This window comes from Populus alba, chromosome 17 (genome assembly GCF_005239225.2).
Source record: "Populus alba chromosome 17, ASM523922v2, whole genome shotgun sequence".
Taxonomy (NCBI): Eukaryota; Viridiplantae; Streptophyta; class Magnoliopsida; order Malpighiales; family Salicaceae; genus Populus; species Populus alba.
The window spans coordinates 2,869,577-2,891,673 of record NC_133300.1 but is presented as its reverse complement, the minus strand read 5'-3'; the positions used below and the strand labels follow the sequence as shown (position 1 = coordinate 2,891,673).

Here is a 22,097-nt window from a genome sequence, read left to right as displayed (position 1 = left end):
GTTTTAAAATTAACGACTATATAAACTTATAGTGGTTATGAGATTTGTGAGACTCGAACTAGTGATTTTTAGAAAGTAAATCCATAACTTAATCAGTTAAGTTACATCTTTCAAAATTCATTTTATTTGTTTCTTATTCCATTACTTGTTGCTTAGGAATATTTAAAAAAAAAAAACACCAATACTCTAGTATAAATATGAATAATCTATCTAATATCTAATTAAGATATTTTACGTCAGAAGGATCAAACCAAGTTAATCTTATTTTTTTATTAAATAATATTGTTTTGACAAAGATATTTTTTAAAAAATTAACAAGTTTTAATTTAGTTTTACTTTTAGTGGATCAAGTGGTAGGTCGACTTGATTTTTTATCAGGTTAAACTAGTTAATTTCTTAATTTATTTTTTTTTTAACTCCAAATCTTTAATTAGCCGGTTCTCAAATCCTAGATTGATTTATCGACTCGATTTAGATTTTATAACCGCAAGAGAGTGAAATTATAATCTCAGCAAAGCGTAACTTCCACGCACTCCAAAGGGTAGAGTAGCATAACAGCTATCGACACAAACAATTTCTTGGGTAATAAGTACTTGAAGAGTTTAGACACAAGTTGAAAGCAAGAGAGAAAAAGATCCGCTAAAATCGCTGGTTTTCCCATAGAATCCAAGAACCCAAACAACCACACCCACACACAAAACCCATTTCAGTACATAAAAATGGATAATTTATATTCTAACCCTTCTAGATTTTCTAGTGTCTTACTTGGTCCTTGTAATTTCTCAAGCTTTACATTATCATCATTAGAGCATCAAAATATCTTTTTCATGGCCATTTGTTCTTGTGATACCACTTTTTCAAGTATTTTGTTGTTGAGTTTATTTATCGGGTGTGGAATTTGAGAGAGAAACCGGAAAGATTGGGAAAAAATGTGCAATTTCATTTAGCTATTTCCAGAACCCATGGAGTTGATATTGTAAAAGGTAATTTATGAGTACTGAATTGAAACATTCCAGAATTACAAGGACCAAACATTAGTTTACCCATTAATAAAACATGAACAACAAAAGCTAGAAAGAGAAAGACATAAAAAAATTCCCCTCTCTATCTCTTCCTCTCACACAACAACACCAATCTCTCTTTCTTTTCTTTTCTTTTCTTCGAATTTCAAAAATCAAAACAAAACAAAAGTAGTCTCTAGCATCATCTTTCTACAAATACCCAATTTTATTATTATTACAACCTCAAAATCAAATAAAAAGAACAAAAGATTTCTTAAAAAAAAAAAAAAACAAAATGAAGGAAGGAACCAGAGAGAGAAACACAACGATAGAAGCACTTGTTCAAACATTAAATCAAACCTCAAAACATCAATCTTCTTACCATTATTTTTTGTTACTACTTCTACTTTATTATCATTTTCAACACCACCAAAAAACAACAATCTTTTTTATTATTAATTGCTCTTTTGTTCTCTCATCAAATCTAAATCTTACCCTCACATCAAAATCACAAGACTCGCCAAAACCAAAAACACCATCACCACCATTGATTCTTCTCCTGGAGAGAGGAACTTTACCTAAAAACTCCTCTTTTAGAGAGAGAAAATTTGAAGCTCTATCCATGAATCAATCTGTCAAGTTTGATTTTTTGAGATTTGCTAAAGTTTAAATTGGTGGGTTTGGATCTATTCGTTGATTTCTGAAGTGGGTTTGTTTTAGAATCTGGTATTTTTGTTGAAGTTGGAAGCTTTGTAGTGATCTTGAGTAATGGAGGAGGCTAGTAGTGGTGGTGGTGGTGGTGGTGGAAGCGGCGGTGTAGAGGTGGAGGAGAAGAAAAAGAGTCCAGGGGAAGGAGAAAGTAAGTCTAAGAGGAAAATGAAAACTGCTTCTCAGCTTGAGATTTTGGAGAAAACTTATGCAGGTCTGTTTGTTTCAAGTTTTGAACTCTTGCATTTTTTGTTTATGATTTTGTTGTAAATTTGTGATTTTGTTTGGTTTATTATGATCTTTTGGAAGTTGAAAAGCTGTGGTAGCTTGTGAAATGTTGAGGTTTTTAATGGGGCTTGTGTTATTTGTTTCATTCATTCTGCTTTTTTAGTTCATTTACACAGCTTGGGTTCATTATTTTGTTGTGATTTTGTAACAAATGTTTTTTTTTTGAACTATTTTTGTGCGTTATTTTGATTTGGGAAGCCGAAATGTTAAGCTTGTTTGTAAAATGCCAAGTTTTGTACTTAAGAACTTGTTTATATGGTTTGTTAGTTTTTTTTAATAATTAATATATATATATATATATATTATTAGCTTATGGTGATTTTATTAATTTTGTTGCTGATTTGGTGTAAATTTGTGATTTTCTTTTACTAGCGGATACATACCCATCAGAAGCAGTAAGGGCTGAGCTTTCAGTGCAATTAGGACTGTCTGATCGGCAGCTGCAGATGTGGTTCTGTCATAGGCGTTTGAAGGACAGGAAGGCGCCAATGGTGAAGCGCCCACATAAGGAATCACCATCCCCAGCTGGGATGCCAGGTGGAGTGGAAATGGGAGTAGGGACTGAGGTGAGAAATGAACATGGGTCAGGGTCAGCAAGTCTATTTGGGCTCGGCGTGGATTCAAGGCGAGCTGTTGGGAGGCGAATGGGGGTGGCTGTTCCAAGAATTAGTGCTGATGTGCAAGCAATGAAGAGGTATTATGAGCCACAGCAATCTGTAGCTGAGCTTAGAGCGATAGCATTTGTCGAAGCACAGTTGGGGGAACCTCTGAGAGAGGATGGTCCGATTCTTGGGATGGAGTTTGACCCCTTGCCACCAGATGCTTTTGGTGCACCTATAGGTAATGTTGATTTCGAGTTTTGTTGCCTGGATTCTGACATTTTTATTTGACGACTACATGTTGAAATTTGCAGCTATGCGAAAAATTTGTGAAATTACTGAATGTGCTGTAATTGACAATTCTGATCAGTAGATTGTAGATTGTTTTCCCTGGCTAAAAGTGTTTTGAGTTTGCACATCTTATGCGATTATCGAATTTTAGCCTTCTAAATAACGCTTATCAAATTGATTGAATTTGTGCCCTTTAAATAACTCTTATTGAATTATGAATAATTGTGAGATATACTGGCTTTGACGAAGTTATAAATATACTAGATGTTAGAATCAGTTGTAATTTGTGGAGTATGAATGCATGAAATCTTAATTTGCAATAAGTGTTAATTAGAGATGGTGGTGGAAGTTGTTGTATAGCAAATTTTTGAAAGTATTTTTAAATTAGAAAGACCATTAGACAATTCCACAAGGTCCTGCTTTTTATTTTTTCTTTCAATCTCTGGTTCATTATTTTTTTATGCACTCCATGCCTGGTATGTGTCTAGTAGCATCACAAGTTGTGTTGCCAAAACATAGATAGATTTGTTCTGTCAGCTTCCTTGAATAAGGACATTGATTTTGTGGGATATATAGTGTGTGAAATGTTCATATATATATATATATATTAAAAGCACATCTTTTGTGCTTCCAATTTTAATTTTACATCTTGTTTCATGTTGAACATCAATCATTCTCTCGTTTTGCTCAAACTTTAAATTACTTGCTGCAGTTTTTTGCTGCTTTATGTGCTGCTGTCTGATAGCATTGCTGAGAATGGTCAAGTTTGAGCATCTGATAAGCTTTTTATATGATTCTAGGATCAGCAACACTAGGGCAGCAGAAGCAACCTGTAAGGATTATCGAGACCAACCTATATGAGCGACCTGATGTAAAACCCATCAAGGTGAAGATGCACTCTTACTTCATTCTTTTACTTCTGAAAATTAAAACTATTTTTCTCCCATTATTGTTGCTCTTTTTTTCCCTGGCTTTTGCAATACTTTATATAACCCAGTTTCTTTTGTTTTGATGCTTATCTGTTGGTGATGTCATCTTCTTGTGAACTGTGGAATTTATACACCACCCACTTTAGCCCCATGGAATTTGATGGTGATATTTTTTAGTTGGTGATATCATCTTTTGTAAGCTGTGGAATTTATTCTGCCCCCTATTACCACAGGAATTTTGATGGATAATAAATGGCATGATCATGTGTTTCATTCTTCAGGGTACTACAAGGACTCTGCACGAATACCAGTTCCTCCCACAGCAGCCAACTGTTAGAGCAGAGGCATATGAAAGAGCTGCCCCGTCCTTTCAGTATGGCTCACCTGCAGATGTTCATAATACAAAGACTGGATCACTATCTGCTACTCGATCATTCATGCATGCTAATGAACAAGTGTCCTCTGGATATGGTTTATCAAGTCAGGTGCCTAGTTTAAGTCTTATGCCTCAAGAAGGCAGGCAGGGCCATCTCTTGCCATCTGCTACAGGAGAGTATGAAAATACTTCACAAAAAATCCCTTTTACAAATGCTGTTATGGATGTGCAAACTGGTGCCCACCCAATTACTGCATTGGACAATCCTTTTATGTCATCTGATCAGAGAGTGACCCATGATGAGAATGCTTTGCGCATGGAGAGGAAACGCAAGGTATTGTGTGAAGCATTTCATAATTTTTTAAATGTAGACTGGTAAACAATGCTCCTTTTTGACTTTTTGCAGAGTGAGGAGGCAAGAATAGCTCGGGAAGTTGAAGCCCATGAAAAAAGGATCCGAAAAGAGCTTGAAAAAACAAGATATTTTGAACCGAAAGGTTTGGGTCTTACCATACAAGCCTTTCCTTTTCAAATCTATAAGGTCATACTGACAGTGTTATGTCACCTGTATGTTCAGAGAGAAGAGCAAATAAGGAAAGAAATGGAAAGACATGACCGTGAAAGGCGGAAGGAAGAAGAAAGGTTGTTGCGTGAAAAACAGCGAGAAGTAGAGAGATACCAGAGGGAGCAAAGGCGTGAACTGGAGCGCAGGGAAAAATTCTTGCAGAAGGAGTCTATCAGAGTAGGTTCAGATACCCTATTTAAGACCATCCTTTTATATTTTTCCTGTGAGGATAAATGGGGCACTTTTTTTTTTTCATTTATGTACTCAGGTTGAGAAAATGAGGCAAAAGGAAGAATTGCGTAGAGAAAGGGAGGCAGCAAGGCAGAAAGCTGCTAGTGAGAGGGCAATTGCACGTAGGATGGCTAAAGAGTCTCTGGAGCTTGTCGAGGATGAACGCTTGGAACTCATGGAGCTAGCTGCCTCCAGCAAGGGGTTACCTTCTATAATTCCGTTGGACTTTGAAACTTTGCAAAATCTAGATTTATTTCGAGGTTGGTAATGTCTAGTTTGATCAAGGAAACAGTTCTGATACCATTGCAAAATATTAAGTCACAGCCTTGGAAGATTTACTGCCATGCAATTTTTTCCTTAAATGTTTTACGAGGCTCATGCATTTATCTTGATTTATTGTTGGTCAATTTTCATTACACTCGAGCTTGACATGTTAAATTGCTTTTCAGATAAGCTGACTGAGTTCCCTCCCAAATCTGTGCTTTTAAAGAGGCCTTTTCTTATTCAACCCTGGAATGGTTCTGAGGAGAATATAGGAAATCTTCTTATGGTGAGTTTCTGTAGTTCTTCCTATTTCTTGTTCCTCTCTACCTGTCCTGGAAGGATGGTAGTAGTTAAGACTGGAATGCAAGTATGCAACAGAACAGTCTCTTAAGTAAATGATCACAGATCTTCTTTGAACACTTATGTTGCATCCATGGTGCATAATCTCATCTCATATTTGCCATTATTTTGCAGAATGTGATGGCTGCTCTATAGAAAACAGAAGGAATTTGGAAATTTTAGTTTTTCTTTGAGTCATATTTTAAAATCATTTTATGCTTTTATTTCAGATATTGATCCTTTGTGTGTCATTTGTATTTTGGTTTAAGTTGGTTAAAAAATCATTTTGTTTCCTGTGTTTTTTTGCTGCTTCATTGAGGACAAATGTTACTCTCTTTCAATGTTCCATGTGCCATTGTATTTTGCTTCAAGTAGGCATAAAAATCAGTTTGTTGGGACATTTCACTCTCTTTCTCATGCATAACTGTGAATCATAATGAATAACAGGGTTTCTGTAGGCAGATGGGTGATGAATTTTCAAGTAATTATTTTGAAAATACCATATGTGCAGTAGGTGGTGTTAATGAATTGAGATAAAATGAGTTTTTATTACTTGTTAATATGTATTATCTCATTATCAATGCATTGTTTTATTTTGTCTCCTTTAAAACAAGTCCCTCTTGTCAACCCAAAATCCCACTTCTCCTTTATATAGTTGAAGGTTGATTTTATTGTTTCCTGTGGTTGCTATTGTTACGGTGTCCTTTTTCTCAAGCAAGAATATCTATGCCACCTATTTCTATAAATCCCACTATAGAGGGTTTCTAGGCATATTCTCTTGGTTTTTTTGGACTTGGGAATAATAAATCTTTGGAGGAGTTGATTTTTTGCAAGGAAAATTCATCATTCCACCACTTCTAGAATGCCAAATGCACAGCCATTTCTTTCTTTTCTTATTTTGGTTCCTCTCAAAGATTTTGAATGAAACTGTAAATTTATAGGTTTGGAGGTTCTTAATCACTTTTGTGGATGTTCTTGGGATATGGCCATTCACTCTCGATGAGTTTGTCCAAGCTTTTCATGATTATGTAAGTATCCGTGAATCTTTTCCTGACCGGAATCTGATATAGGGTTGCCCTACATTTGTGGAATTCAGATGTCTTCCCTGCTTCCTCTACTTTCAGGAACCAAGGCTATTAGGCGAGATACACATTTCTTTATTAAAATCCATCATTAAAGATATCGAAGATGTTGCCAGGACACCGGCAACTAGTCTGGGGCCAAATCAGAACAGCGCAGCTAATCCTGGTGGTGGACATCCTCAGATTGTTGAAGGGGTAAGTCTTCTTTGTTGTGTGTTGCTGTGGCAATTTGATCTCCTCAATTATGCTTCTTTTTTTCATCCTAAATTATTTTTGGCTTCTGTGTCAGGCGCATGCATGGGGTTTTGATATACGTAGCTGGCAGCAGCACTTAAATCCATTAACTTGGCCTGAAATATTGCGGCAATTCGGTCTTTCTGCAGGTTTTGGGCCACAACTGAAGAAAAGGAATGTTGAGCAGGCATATCTCCGTGATGATAATGAGGTGTTCCTTTTTTCTCTGGGTTGTCATTTTTCAATGCAGTAATTGTTCTCCTTCAATTACTCATGTTCAAGGTTTGGTTATCCATTGCTGGGACTGGGATGGGTTATGACAGCTTGGACTGTTTTCTAATTTTGATTTCTTGCTGATTCTAAAGACGAGCATTCATGATAGTTTTATACAAGTTAGATGGCTGGTTGGCGATTATCAGTTTTCTTGTTTTTCAGAATGGATCTAATCCATGTAGGTCGACTTATTTTGTCAACAGTTTATACTAAGGTTTAATTCTGCTTCAGTATTTGTTATATTGTGAAATAGGTTTAGTTTATTGCTGTTGTGGTTCTTAAGTTTTCTTTATCCATTTGTGGGCATATGCTGGCGCTTGGCCTTATTTTCATTTCTTTTTAGTTTTTGAATTCTCTCAAGTTTGTGGTTGGTTAGCTCAACTTCTATTGTTTGACTTGTTGATCAAATGTATTTGCTTGACCACAGGGGATGCTGACATCTATCAACTGATGGTCTGAGATGTGGTGTTGTTTTGATTAAGTTGACAATTGTTTGAGAAATGTCAAAAAATGTAGCATGTGCTAATGATATTTGATGCTGCATGTTCATGTTGGCGTGGTTGCCTGTGTGAATGAGTTGCAGTTTTTATCCCAAGCTTGAGGAATTTCAATTTATTTACTTCAGAAGCTTGGAAGAACACAATCTCATAATGCTTTGGATTGCTATGAAGTTGCAGATTCTGTTTTCAGGAAGTAGTGTTTTGTCAGAATAAAAATGAAAATGATAATTTTGTGCATTAACTTTCTTAAAATAATACCAAAAGATATAGCATGCATTTCAAGATTTCACATTTCATTCCTATTGTTATTTTTTTTCCTGTGATTTTCCTTGATATATATATATTTTTTTTTTTCTTTGTCTGGTATTAAAATTCAGGGTAATGATGGTGAAGATGTTATCACCAATTTACGGAATGGAGCAGCTGTTGAAAATGCTTTTGCCATAATGCAAGAAAGGGGATTTTCTAATCCACGCAGATCTAGGCATCGTTTGACGCCTGGTACTGTTAAATTTGCTTCGTTTCATGTTCTGTCTCTTGAGGGGAGCAAGGGCCTGACCATATTAGAAGTAGCAGACAAGATTCAGGTAATTTTATAGCGCTAGCTGTTTGTATTTGTCTCACCATCGCATAAACTTGCCTTATCTGTTCACTTTGCCTTTTCTTATCTTGGAAAGAAATCTGGTCTGAGGGATCTTACAACAAGCAAGACACCTGAAGCATCAATTGCTGCTGCTTTGTCAAGGGATTCTAAACTTTTTGAGAGAACGGCTCCATCAACATATTGTGTACGTCCTCCATATAGGAAGGACCCAGCTGATGCTGAGGCAATACTTTCTGCTGCCAGAGAAAGAATTCGAGTATTTAAAAGTGGTATTGTAGATGGAGAAGATGCTGATGATGGTGAAAGAGATGAAGATTCTGAAAGTGATGTGGCAGAGGATCCTGACATTGATGATTTAGGTACTGAATTAAATTCTAAGAAAGAGGCTCATGATTCTCCTGAAGTTAATGAATTTAATGGGAAAACACTCTTGATGAATGGGAAGGAAAGTGGTGATGTTCTGAAAACTCCACAATTCAGCCTTGTGAATGTTGGTGTGGGTTTGACTTCACTGCATTCTGAAGGCACTAAAGAGGTAAGGGGGGTTGCTTCTTCCAATGATCGATCTGTAGATGTTGCTGAAATCTGCACTACTCCTGTGCAAGGAGATGTAGATATTGATGAAAGCAACCCTGGTGAGCCATGGGTTCAAGGACTTGCAGATGGGGAATACTCTGATCTGAGCGTCGAGGAGCGTCTTAGTGCACTTGTTGCATTGATTGGTGTGGCAATTGAAGGAAACTCTATCCGCGTTGTTCTTGAGGTACCATTTCTTTTTGCTTCTGGTGAAATCTTAAAAAATGCAATATGCTTTTCTCTAATCTCAGATGAGAATTGTTCAGGAACGCTTAGAAGCAGCAAATGCTTTAAAGAAGCAAATGTGGGCAGAAGCACAACTTGATAAACGTCGTATGAAGGAAGAGTTTGTCATGAGGACACAATATTCATCATTTACAGGGAACAAGATGGAATTGAACCTTACAATTTCTGCATCAGAGGGTAGACAAAGCCCTATGGTAAATGTTGATGACAGAAGTAATGGGATGTCCGTGAATGCTTCTCTTCAGCAAGAAAGATCAAGTGACCAGCAGAGTGACATGAATTATCTGACTAACATGTCTTCTGAAGGAAACATGCAAATGCAAGATTTATCAGCTGATACAGATAATCTGCCATATCAACAAGCTGGACATGCAAATGAAAAGTCACGTTCACAGTTAAAATCTGTTATTGGTCACAGGGCAGAAGAGATGTATGTATATAGATCTTTGCCCCTTGGTCAGGATCGTAGGCGTAATCGGTACTGGCAGTTCACTACATCTGCTTCCCGCAATGATCCTGGCTGTGGCAGGATCTTTGTTGAGTTACACGATGGTCGCTGGAGGGTTATTGATTCTGAAGAGGTAGAAATTTTATCCTCACGAGCTTCACAAGTCTCTATGTATGAGTCATATGATACTGGATTATTTTGTGCACATGCATACATGGTATTGTTTTGATAATTCATGTGCATTATGCATGATTTATACTGAAGATTGCGTATTAGCGATGTTTTGCTCTATGTTTGTTGAAATTGGTGTTGATAAAGAGAGTAAATGAAGGCTGCCGCCACATATAGAATTGTGTTCTGCAGAGCTAATAAAATTTATAAGTTCCTTGTTCAAGTCATTGTAAACTTTTGTTTACCATGAAACAATGGCTAGTCATCTCTATGTATTTTTTAAACTGACCGCAAACCCATTTTTTGCTATTCTATTGTTTGTTTTCATCATTTGCATGGTATTTATGCAGGGTTTTAATGCTCTGTTGTCATCTTTGGATGTACGTGGGGTTAGGGAATCCCATTTGCATGCAATGCTGCACAAGATTGAGGTGCCTTTCAAGGAAACTCTCAGGAGGAGAATGCTACATGCTAGCACTGAAGGGAAAAGTAGAGGCCCAATCAAAGCTGAAGCTGTTGAAACAGCTGCTGGCATTGAATGTGGCTCTGGTATGGATAGTCCACAAAGCACTGTCTGTATTCCAGATTCTGATATGTCTGAGACCTCAACATCTTTCACAATCGAGCTTGGAAGCAATGAAATTGAAAAAAATCATGCCTTGAAGAGATTTCAAGATTTTGAGAAGTGGATGTGGAAAGAATGCTTCAAGTCTCCTGTATTGTGTGCCATGAAGTATGGGAAGAAAAGATGCACACAACGGCTTGGTGTTTGTGATTACTGTCATGACACTTATTTATCTGAAGACAACCATTGCCCTTCTTGCCACAAGACATATGATGCCTCTCAGGTTGGCTTGAATTTCTCTGAGCACGTGGCTCATTGTGAAAGGAAGCTAAAGGTGGACCCTGACAGTGCTTTGTGTAGCTCATCTTTTCCGCTGAGGATCAGATTGCTTAAATTGCTACTAGCTTTGATTGAGGCAAGTACTTCAATGTTATTTTTTGATTTAGATACATGCTTGTTGCCCCCATCACTATAATGGATAGCATGGCAAGCATGTTGCCTCTCATTGTGTTTTCTTAAATTTTGTGTGCTTTTGGTTGGCAGGTTTCAGTTCTGCCAGAAGCTCTCCAACCTGTTTGGACCAATAACTACCGGAAATCTTGGGGTATGAAGCTGCAGTCTTCATCGTCTGTTGAAGACCTACTTCAGGTTTATGTTTGGCCTTGCTTGTGACATGAATTTCTGTGCTCTCCTATCTAATTGGATTATGAAGATGTGAGCCTGGGATATTGGAACCACTGCTTAGCATTTGAGATTATATTAAAATCCAATGATGACGATTATGTTTTCATGTTGAAACCAAAATGCAAAAGAGGAACTTCATTTTTTTCTTCTTACCAAAAATACCATTGGGTGTCAAATGATGGCACATTTAAAAGCAACGAAAGTGGTATTCCATCAGAAACATCCGCAGAAAGAATAAATGACTGGTTATAACAATATGCTTTTTGTTTCATTTTGAGAATACCATTGATGGATTGATTATATAGCAATCTCACCACATCTTATTGAGTACATGATTGTTTCCATGGAATGTACCATGAAAGTGAACTGCATTATTTTATAGGTGCAAGATTTTGAATTGGTTCCAGAATATTATTGATAGATCAATTAAACAGCCGTCTCAATACACTGTAGTGAGTGCATAACTGGTTCCTGGAATGCATAATGAATACTGAAAAGTAAATCACATTGCTATCACAGGTGCAAGAGTTTGAAATTTATTCTGCGCATCTTCTGGAATATATATTTTTTATGAATTTGTTGGATAGGCTCTTTATTTAGCGTCAAAATGAAGGTGACATGTTGAGTGGAAGTTAACTGAAGCTACTGTGTTTGTTGCATTTAGAGTATTCCTAATCTACATCCGTTAAACATGTAATGCCATAACATAACATGTACTCGGTAATGTTGCATAACTTGTACCATTTTTTTCATTGTCTGACAATGTTATGCTGGGTAATTGTGTTGCTTCCTTTTCCTTCTTGCTTATCAATCCTTTTCAATTCTCCTCATTGAAATTAATTTGGAGGGTTTGTTAAGATGTAAATGTGCATTTCTCTTCCTCAGATTCTGACACTATTGGAGGGTGGCATGAAGAGGGACTATTTGTCCTCGAACTATGAAACCAGCAGTGAACTTTTGAGATCATCTGACCCATCTGGATGTGCTGCTTATGGTTCTTTCGATACAGAAACAATTCCTGTGCTTCCATGGTTGCCGCAAACAACAGCTGCTGTAGCTCTAAGGGTCATTGAATTTGATGCTTCAATCTTATACATGCTGCATCAAAAACTGGAGGCTCACAAGGACAGGAGCACTAGGAGCTTCATTGTGAGTAGTCTTTGTATCAGAAGTTTTGTCCTGGATGATGTGAGATAAACAAAAACCACTTGTATGTGTTATTAGTTCGAGTTACTTTGAAAAAGAAAAAGAAAAGACCAATGCCTTTTTCAACACTAGGCTGATGTCATGAAGTCCTGCTTCCCTTAACATGTCTCTATGTCATTAAATGTGCATTTTGAAGTAGTAGAAACCAGAGGTAAGTAATGCTAATACTGTAACCGAGGTATATAGGTCTGCAGTTCTTAATGTTTCTTGAAACAATGTAGTTATAAATTTAACTGTAGAATAAGGTATAAATTTGATGGGCAGAGCAGAGCTGAGCTATAATTAATCATCCCATGTTGTAAAACATATAGAACGGTGGTAATTATGCTGTTTCATTTTGTCAAAGAAGCGTTCTAATGCAAGCAACTTTCACACCTAGAACAAAAATCTCGTTTCAAAATTGAAAGTTTACTAGCTTTATATTACTGACTTATTGTTAACCATTTCTTAGAAGCTTCCATCCAAGTATGCTGCCATGAAGAACACCCCAGATCATGAAATCACTGAAAGTTCACGTAAAGCTGGTTTATTTCAAGAAGATAATTGGGTTGATGTAGGGATTGGGTTAGCAGGACTGGGCCGCAAACAAGGGAGCCAGGGCAGGGGTCGAGGTCGCACTCGTGGTGGGAGATCACAAACAAGGATTATTGGGTCCAGATCTATATCTAGCAAGAGAAGTGCAGCCAAGAGCAGTGACAGATTAGGGAAGGCATTGTCATGGAAAGGACGATCTCGTGGCCGTGGAGGGTGTAAGCGTGGACGTCGCAGTGTGAGAAGTAGGCAAAAAGCAGTCAAGCAAGCTGCTGATTTTATTCCTGAGAGAAAGATCCCTAAAGAAACTATTCGTGAACAGTCAACAAATTGCCTGGGAAGGGATGACTGGAATAGTGATGAAGCAAGGTTTGTGGAGGATGCTGAAAATGCCAGTAGTTCTGAAAGATCTGAGTATGATGATGAAAATGAAAATATTCCGGCATCAGGAGATGAATATGATATGGGAGTTGATGACTATGCTGGTGGTTTTAATGGCAAGTCTGATGACTTACTGGAGGGAAGTGATTATATTATGGATGGCAATGAAGATGATGATGATGCCGTAAATGAAGATGACGATGAGCTAGGGGATTTGGATGTTGAGGAGTACATTAACGGGGACCCAGATGATGGTACCGAATCTTCATCTTCAGATTTCATTGACTAGAGAAGTAACCTTACAATTGTAGAATATTGCTGATGCATGAGAAATAGTCAATTCCTTAATTTGTATTCTTTAGTGAAATCTACTGACCTACTCTGTAACTGAAGTGAATTTATTTATAGAGGAAGCAGCAACTGTGCATAGCTAAGCACCTTTACTGTATTGGAAACAGAATATCAATGAATAGTACTTCGGTCCATTGGCAATTGCAATGATCCAAAAGCTCCAATTTTTTAGCTGTCCCTCTTTCTCAGCAACAGGTTTCACTTGTTAGTAGATTGATGCTTCCGATATTGTGATTACGTTGGAATAGTTATGTTTTGGGTTGGAAATCTGGGAATCTTGCTTTGGTTAGCATTCATATCCAATCATACCATATTGCCAGCTTAACATATGCCTGTAAATAGAAGTAATTCTCGTCATCTGTCATTGATGAAAGGACCTTAAAAGACTAGAGACATGGCCGATAAATTCCGAGGAAACCAACAACTAGCATTTTACAGATACTTAAGATGTCATGTACGGAGAAATCACTACTATTTCAGAAGTTTGGAAGCAAAATTTGCTCCAAGTTTAGACCTTTTGCTATCAAAGAAAGGAAGTGTACAACACCAATCCAAGGAAAACAATTGTTATTAAAATCGCAATTAAGAAGGTGACCAAATCCTACATTTAACATATATCTCAGAAAGAAAGATAAGATGGCATATATTTACAACTGAAACTATCATATATTATTACTCTACATCATAAATTGCAACTCACATGCCATTTAAAGAATAACACTCTGTGGCTTAGATGTTGAAATCAGAAAAAAAGTAAAAATAAAATTGGGAGCCTCAATCATATAGATCTACCAGTCTCTCCTGTGTATTGAAGGCGAGCCTTGACGCAGTGCGAGGGGAGCTCATTGTTTACGAGCAGGCCACTGGCTTTGAGTGATGGAAACAGTCACTTTGCGCAAGTGCAACAGACTGCATACGGAGACGATCCTCCCCTGCCCCCTAGCCTAGCCGGGAGCCTTGTGTACTGGGGATGCCCTTTTAACCTCTCATGCTCTTCTTAGAAGGATAGAGTACAGATCATTCCACGACAAGCTTTGTATACTCCAAACCTCCATCTTCTGCCTTCCTATCAACTAACCATATCCTTTTCTTGCAGTAATCCACTCCCGTTCATCATCTTTGCAAAAAGTTCATTACATTGAATGCTCAGGGAACTAGAAAAGACAATAAGGATCCACCACAAAAAAAACTGGAGCCAATTTTTATTAGTGTAATAAAGAAGTTCAGTACACCTTATCATTTAACACCCTTGACATCGACCGCTTCTGTCTCAAAGAGAAGGCATCCTGCACTCCAAAACAGAAAAAGCTGCCTCCACAATGCCTTTCCAGGAAACCTTTGCTGGCATTTTGCATAATTCGGTGAGCTTTTGGCAAAAATTTCACTGTGTTCTGCTAAAAAACTCTATTGTATTATGCAATTCAGTAAATTGGTCACCAGATTCCATAATATAGTCATCATCACACTTGGTGACTCGTATAATCACTTTCTGCAACAACACCACCGAATTTGGTAACAAATTTACTGAATTACATAATGCATCGAGTGTTTTGTAGAACTCAGTGGAAGATTTGCTAAAAAATAAAAGCACTGAATTATGTGAAAAAAGAAAAGCATTACAAGCATGATGTGCTACCCTAAGGGAAAGGCATTGTAGAATTTTCCAAAACTGAAACTATCAAAGGCAGATACCATAAATAACATTCACAAAAAGTGAATCGCATTCTGTTTGGTAATTTCCTAAAATGCATATTCACAAAAAGTGCCCCATTTCTGTGGAGGTGCATCACATTCTAATATTGATCTCAAGGTCCCATGAGAGTTTTGATTCCTGCCTTCTGCTCTGCAGTTAGCCTTGTTGGAAACTTGACGCTAAACTTGATTCTCAAATTTCCTTTCTTTGTGGGGTCTTTTGGGATTGGCATCCCTTCCTTCGGAACAACCTCCTCATAGTTTGGATGAATTACGGTGTTGATAGGAACGGTCAAGTTCCTTCCGTCTAAGGTTGTGAGATTGACAGTGTAACCTGTCAAGGCTTCAGCTAAGGAAATCTTCTGTGTGAGGATCAAGTCGTTTCCATCACGACTGAATATGGGGTGGGGTTTTTCATCGATAATGAAGACTACATCTGCTGGTATAACATTTGGCATTTCATTCCCTTTCTCAGGGAAGGTGATCTTTGTGCCTTTCTTCCAACCTGGCTTTATGTCAATGGTTAGAATCTCCTCCACTTGCTCAGGCTTGCTACAAAAGAAGAGAAGCACAAGTTCAGCGAAATGATCTAGCAACTAGAGTTCTGCACAAAAACATCATTGAAAAAGCTTTTAGTGTGTGTTTGGTAATGCAGTGCATGGTGCTTTTTAATTGAAAATGCATCAAAACAATTTTTTTTTTTTCATTTTTTTTGCTTTTCATTTTTGGTATTGGCATATCAAAACCATAAAAAGACATTAAATTGAATTTTTTTAAGTGCTTTTTCATGCAAAAAGTAGTTTGAGAAGCATGTCAAGCCTAAAAAACAAACACTCAGGATTTTTACTAAACTGTAAAATGATCTGCCAATTAGTCCAATAGATCTCTGACAACAGAAAAAAGCAAATTTCTAAAGCAGAAAGCAGCATGTCATATCTTATAAATAACATGCATTTGATTTTTTGATCTATCCGGTAAATCCCATTATGCCATTACTTGTTGAAAATCAAATGGGTAGAAGTTGATGCTCAATTTGATAAAAATGGCAGAAACTCTTAGAGATATTAAAACTAAAATGAGCCATAAGTCAGATGCAAACCAAGAGAAAGGTAATAAACATAAAAAGCAATTCTTAATAATACTGACCCACTTGGATCAACAATCTCCCTGGATATCTTCATTCTCTTGCTAGCTCCCTTATAAAGCTCTTCAAGACTACATCGCAGCTTATTCTCAACTGGAGCAGCCTTTCTAGGAGCACCTTGATGCATTGATCCTCCACCTTCACCATAAGATTTGAAGATATCTTCACCAAACATCCCACCAGGAAACCTTGCCCCTCTCATGCCTCCAACACCACCACCACCACCACCACCTCCTCCCATCCCTCCAAATGGATGAGAAAACCCAAAAAATTCAGCAAAAATATCATCAGCATTTCGAGGATTGAACCGAAATGATGCGGGTCCATCTCCAGTAGAAAAGAATGAAGCTCCAGGGCCAGCACCACCAGCACCAGGTGGTGGTACTTGACCCTTTAAACCCTCTTCACCATATTGGTCATACACTGCTCTTTTCTGTGGATCGCTAAGAACCTGCATAAAAAAAAAAAACATTGAATTGGTACAAAAATCAATCAAAGAATAAATCTTTACCATTGATTTTAATTTTGAGCAGTCTAGAACTGCATTACAGAGAATTCCTTGTGCCCATTAAATACTGACATCTAACTAACAAGAAACAGTTAATTCCTCACGATAACACTAATAAACATAACAAAACTAAAAATTGCAAAACTTTACGCAAGAAATTCAAAAAAGATAGCAACTTCTTTTTTATCTAAACATGAACAAAAAAAACCATCAGTCTACAAATCTCAGTGAATTGAGAATCTTCAGCATTGCTTCTAACTGGATGGTCTGCAGATCCAACACACAGAACCCACAAGGTTTAATGATTATTCAAGCCATGAAAGATTGAAACTTTGAAGTTGTGACAAAAAACACATAGAGAATCCTAAAACTACGAGAACCCAACACAGGAAAATATCACAAAAACGCCAATAATATATATATTCATTAAAAAGAAAACAATAAAAGAATCACAAATTTCAGTAAGATTATCAAATTTAACAAAAACCCAGATCACAAAATCTACAATGCAATACATACACACATCTACACAAGAAATAAAACAATCAAAGCCCACAAATTTCAGCAAGATTTTCCAATTTCACAACAAACCCAGATCACAAAATATAACATTGAAGCAATTGGAGTCAAATTTTAAGTACATACATCATAGGCTTCAGAGATTTTCTTGAACTTAGCCTCAGCTTCCTTTTTGTTATTAGGGTTCTTATCAGGATGCCACTTCATGGCTAATTTCCTATAAGCTTTCTTCAAATCATCATCTTTTGCGGTCTTATCAACTTGCAATATCTTGTAGTAATCCACTCCCATGGTGTTGCTGTTACCTCCTCTCTTTCTCTTCTTCACTTTGCTTATCTTTGTTTTTTCTAGTTTGGGGTGCTGAACTGCTTGCTTTTGTTCTCTTTATATATGCACAAAGTGATGTGATGATGAAGGAGTAATCTTTGGGGCTTGTTTGTGCCTTGTAGTTTAGGGGTTGGGTTAATGTTATATTTCTTACTATATATTCTTTAGTCCCTTTCATCTCTAATCTTACCAATTTCATCCTTATACCAAAAATCGACAGAGGGACCGTATCTGTAGTAGTGTAGTGCATTTGGAGCATAAAAATGGATGAAAAAAAGAGGTTAAGGCACTATATCAAAAAATGTTAAATAATAAAGGATGAAATATACAATTAACCCCATTTCTCTTTGTTAAGCAGCACGGACGTACCGGTAACATAGAAACACCAGAACTACATCTTGAACCCTAAATTTATAAGTTTTCGAATGAGTCCTTAAGCATACGACAAATTGGCCCCTCCTTCAAAGAAATACATATAATCATTAATACATTTTCGTGTATTTTTGAAAACAAAAACAAATTTATTATATATATATATATATATATATGTTTCTTTAACTAAATATGTTTTTTCATCTCTTATTTATAAGTTTTTTGTCTTAAAATACTAACCGAATATAATTTAAGAGAGCGGTTTTTGCTGAGAAGACTGTCTTTATTTAGATGTGTTGCTAATGATTCCTATCCACTAACCATGTCTTGTTCTTGTAGTAATCCACTTGCATTCACCATCTTTGCATAAAGTTTGGTTGCATTCAGTGTTCAGAACTAGAAAAGAGTACAAGGATTCACCATCAATCGACTGGAGCCAGTTTTTATTGCAACTGTAATAGAGAAGCTTATTAACTTAAAATTTAGCACATCGATGTCTTTGAAAGATGGTCTACTTGCTACAAAAACTCTCAAAAGTGATTATATATATAACAAGTTGTGGATTCAGAAGAACCAACACAACTATACATTCTTTCTAATTTGTATTCACAAAACTTCTCCATTTCTGTGGAGGTGTAGTGTATTAAATGCAGGCATTGATGATCTCAAGGACCCAAAAGTCTTTTGATTCCTGCCTTCTGCTCTGCAGATAGCCTTGTTGGAAACTTGATGTCGAACTTGATTCTCAAATTTCCCCTCTTTGTCGGGTCTTTCTGGATTGGCATCCCTTCCCTTGGGACAACCTCCTCATAGTTTGGATGAATCAGAGTGTTGACTGGAATGGTCAAGTTCCTTCCATCTAAGGCTGTGAGATGGACAGTGTAACCTGTCAAGGCTTCAGCTAAAGAAATCTTCTGTGTGACAACCAAGTCATTCCCATCGCGAGTGAATACGGGGTGGGGTTTTTCATCAATAATGAAGACTAGATCAGCTGGAACAATATTTGGCTGTTCATTCCCTTTCTCAGGGAAGGTAATCTTCGTACCTTTCTTCCAACCCGGTTTTATGTCAATGGTTAGAATCTCCTCAACTTGCATGGTCCTGCTGCGACGGATGAAAAGTAAAAGTCAGTGAAATTGTCTAAACAACTAATGCTATGCACCAAAAAATTCACCCCAAAAGCTTTGAAGGCTTTTACTGGATTGTAACACCATGTACAAGCATTCACAGCATGTGAAATCGTAAGAAATAAAAGCATCTATTGTTTGATCTGGCTCTATCGGGTAATGGTTAGTTGAAAATCAAACAGGAAGAAGTTGATGTCAGATAAATTCACAGAGAAGTTCTACAAGAGCTATCCTTCAGAAGCATACCAGCAGAACAGTAGTTACTTAGCATGCTAAAACAAAGTTCTCAATACTTACCCACTTGCATCAGCTATATCTCTAGAAATCTTCATTCTCTTGGTAGCCCCTTTATAAAGATCTTCAAGACTACACGGCAGCTTCTTCTCAATTGGAGGAGCTTTTCTAGGAGCACCCTGATGCATCGACCCTCCACCCCCTTCACTGTAAGAATTAAAGATATCATCGCCGAATATCCCACCTTGGAACCTTGTCCGTCTCATGCCTCCACCACCACCTCCCATCCCTCCAAATGGACTTGAAAACCCAAAAAATTCAGTAAAAATGTCATCAGCATTCCGAGGATTGAACTGAAATGTCGTTGGCCCATCTCCCGTGGAGAAGAATGTAGATCCACCTGGACCAGCAGCACCTGGACCAGCACCACCAGCACCAGGCGGTGGTACTTGCCCCTTCAGACCCTCCTCACCATATTGGTCATATACTGCTTTTTTCTGTGGATCACTGAGAACCTGCATCCAAAACATTGAATTTCAACACAAAATCCATCAAAGGACTATCAACTCCAATTCTACAGAAAATTCCTTATGCCATTAAAGACTGAAACATAAAGTTAACGCAACAAAGTTTCTATGTTGATAAACAAAATTAAAAAGTCATTGAGTCCTTCAGAACCAGAGAATTCCTCATGAAAACAGTAAGAAACACAATAAACTACAAATCCCAACAAAAAAGAACCCCTTTCCATCTAACATGAACAAAATCAATCAAATTCACATATCTTCAGATAGGAAACAGAGGATTCCTCATCATAACAATGATTAACAAAATAAACTACAAATTCCGGTAATTTGGCCATTAAATCCCAATAAATATAGAAACTTTATTTCATCTAACATGAACAGAAGCCATCAAATTCATATATTTTCAAATAACAAACAGATAATTCCTCATCATAGCAGTACAAAAAAAAAAAAAAAAACATAACAAACAACAAATCCCAGAATTTTAACCACAAAATCCCCAAAAAAAAGGCTTCTTTTACTCTAAACATGAACAAAAACCACAAATTTCATTAAGATTATACAATCTTACAGCAAACCCAGATCACAAAATTTAATCTTGGAGTGTTGAATGACAGGTACATACCTCATAAGCTTCAGAAATTTTCTTGAACTTGGCTTCAGCTTCTTTCTTGTTATTTGGGTTTTTATCAGGATGCCATTTCATTGCTAATTTCCTATAAGCCTTCTTCAAATCATCATCCTTTGCAGTCTTATCAACTTGTAATATCTTGTAGTAATCCACCCCCATGGTGTTGCTGCTACCTCCTCCTCTCCCCCCTCTTTCTTTTCTTCTCTTTGCTCACCTTTGTTGTTCTTCTTGATAAAAAATAGTAGAAAAGGTTGCTTGCTTTGTTTTTTTGGTTAGGTGATGATGGAGGAAATGGTGGAAGTTTCATGTTTGTGGAGTTTTTGTCTTTGATGATTCGAGAAACATGTAGAAGGTTCCAGAAATGACTACACTGTCTTTTTAACTTCTTCTAACTTGCAAATTACTGAAATCACTGTAAAGTGTGAACAAAGAGGTGTTGAATTTGATGTGTCCTAAAATTGCATAGTCTATCTACCATTAGAGCATCTACAAGTCCTTTCCCATTTTCTTTCGCCAAGTGGGTTGTGGGCTCATCTCTTGGCGGCACATTAGGAGCGTAACTGTGCAAGCACAAGTGGGTTCTGTAATTTATTTCCATTAAAGCATCGTTATAAAATCGAAATTGACATCGTTGTTCGACTCGGACACAGCTAAGATAAGATTAGGATTAGTCCGAGTTGAAAAAAAAAATATATTGATTCAATTGGACGGATCAAAACTGTGCTCTTATTCAATTGATTTTTTTTCTTAAAAACAACTTATTTTAATAAAAAAACAATGTTATTTTAATTTATTTTTTAAATTATAAGATCAACTTGAGAGATCAACCTTTTGATCCGAATCTTTTCCAGAATGTGAAATAAAGAATGAAATAGAGATTGAAGGGACAACGTATTATTTAAAGCTTGTCATTTACTTTTACTTACATGACTTCCAATCCGGGCACTAGTAACTAACTTGATCTTATTGGCATAACCTTTAGACTATGGCCCATGGTTATCTGTGTGTTTGTGTGTCTTATCTGTGTGTGTGTGTGTGTCTATATATATATATATATATATATATATATAGTCATGCTGGGATTTAGCTTCCAAATATCAAGATTGAGTATTTCTTTTTCCTAGCAATCTTCTTTTTATATTCAAATCCAAAATGATAACACAAGGAACACTTACCACTTGAGTTAACTTAGTTGTTGGACTTAACCTAATTGACTGATTTCATTTATAAAAATGTATGAATATGTGATCATGCAACTGTGCATAGAAATGCAGAAAGCAAGGTTGCCTGCAAGCTCTGGTTAATTTTGAAAAGAAGAAAACTGATAGAGGGTGTTCAACATCATAATGAGAACATGCATATTGGAAATGTTGACGTGATTTTAAATTCATCTTGATGCAGATAAGGGCATCTTTAAGGAATTAAGAAGAAGAAACATTGATCTTCTGTCAATGTTTCAGATTAGATGCCATAACCAATTTGAATTTGATTTTGATTGAGGAGCATTGAAGGGTTATGTTAGTTCAGAGTTACGTTCTAAGGAAACTCATATTCCATCACTACAAAGTTCCTT

General features: G+C 36.8%; 3 protein-coding genes across 4 annotated transcripts; 1 reads left to right on the top strand and 2 right to left on the bottom strand.

Annotated features, from left to right (window-relative positions):
• The first annotated feature begins 1,085 nt into the window (after positions 1–1,085).
• Positions 1,086–13,607, top strand: LOC118027872 (homeobox-DDT domain protein RLT2-like). The gene is given in 19 exon segments (XM_035031369.2): positions 1,086–1,923; positions 2,370–2,837; positions 3,688–3,773; positions 4,098–4,526; positions 4,599–4,664; positions 4,666–4,689; positions 4,770–4,934; positions 5,026–5,248; positions 5,438–5,538; positions 6,533–6,619; positions 6,716–6,868; positions 6,963–7,118; positions 8,058–8,267; positions 8,358–9,047; positions 9,127–9,687; positions 10,076–10,705; positions 10,834–10,938; positions 11,860–12,123; positions 12,632–13,607. Coding segments are annotated over 19 exon segments (5,322 nt in total). The 5' UTR covers positions 1,086–1,769; the 3' UTR covers positions 13,382–13,607.
• A 1,011-nt stretch (positions 13,608–14,618) lies between these two features.
• Positions 14,619–17,752, bottom strand: LOC118027875 (uncharacterized). The gene is made up of 3 exons (XM_035031373.2): positions 17,433–17,752; positions 16,282–16,730; positions 14,619–15,687 (listed from the first exon to the last, which is right to left on the bottom strand). Exons 1-3 carry the CDS (start codon positions 17,595–17,597, stop codon positions 15,249–15,251), a joined length of 1,053 nt encoding a protein of 350 aa, XP_034887264.1. The 5' UTR covers positions 17,598–17,752; the 3' UTR covers positions 14,619–15,248.
• A 668-nt stretch (positions 17,753–18,420) lies between these two features.
• LOC118027873 (uncharacterized) lies at positions 18,421–20,954 on the bottom strand. 2 transcript variants are annotated; one of them, XM_035031370.2, is made up of 3 exons: positions 20,519–20,954; positions 19,430–19,881; positions 18,421–19,109 (listed from the first exon to the last, which is right to left on the bottom strand). In XM_035031370.2, exons 1-3 carry the CDS (start codon positions 20,681–20,683, stop codon positions 18,671–18,673), a joined length of 1,056 nt encoding a protein of 351 aa, XP_034887261.1. In that variant the 5' UTR covers positions 20,684–20,954; the 3' UTR covers positions 18,421–18,670. The 2 variants fall into 2 exon arrangements, with proteins under 2 accessions (XP_034887261.1, XP_034887263.1); XM_035031372.2 differs by having other exon boundaries at positions 18,421–19,106.
• Positions 20,955–22,097: the final 1,143 nt, after the last annotated feature.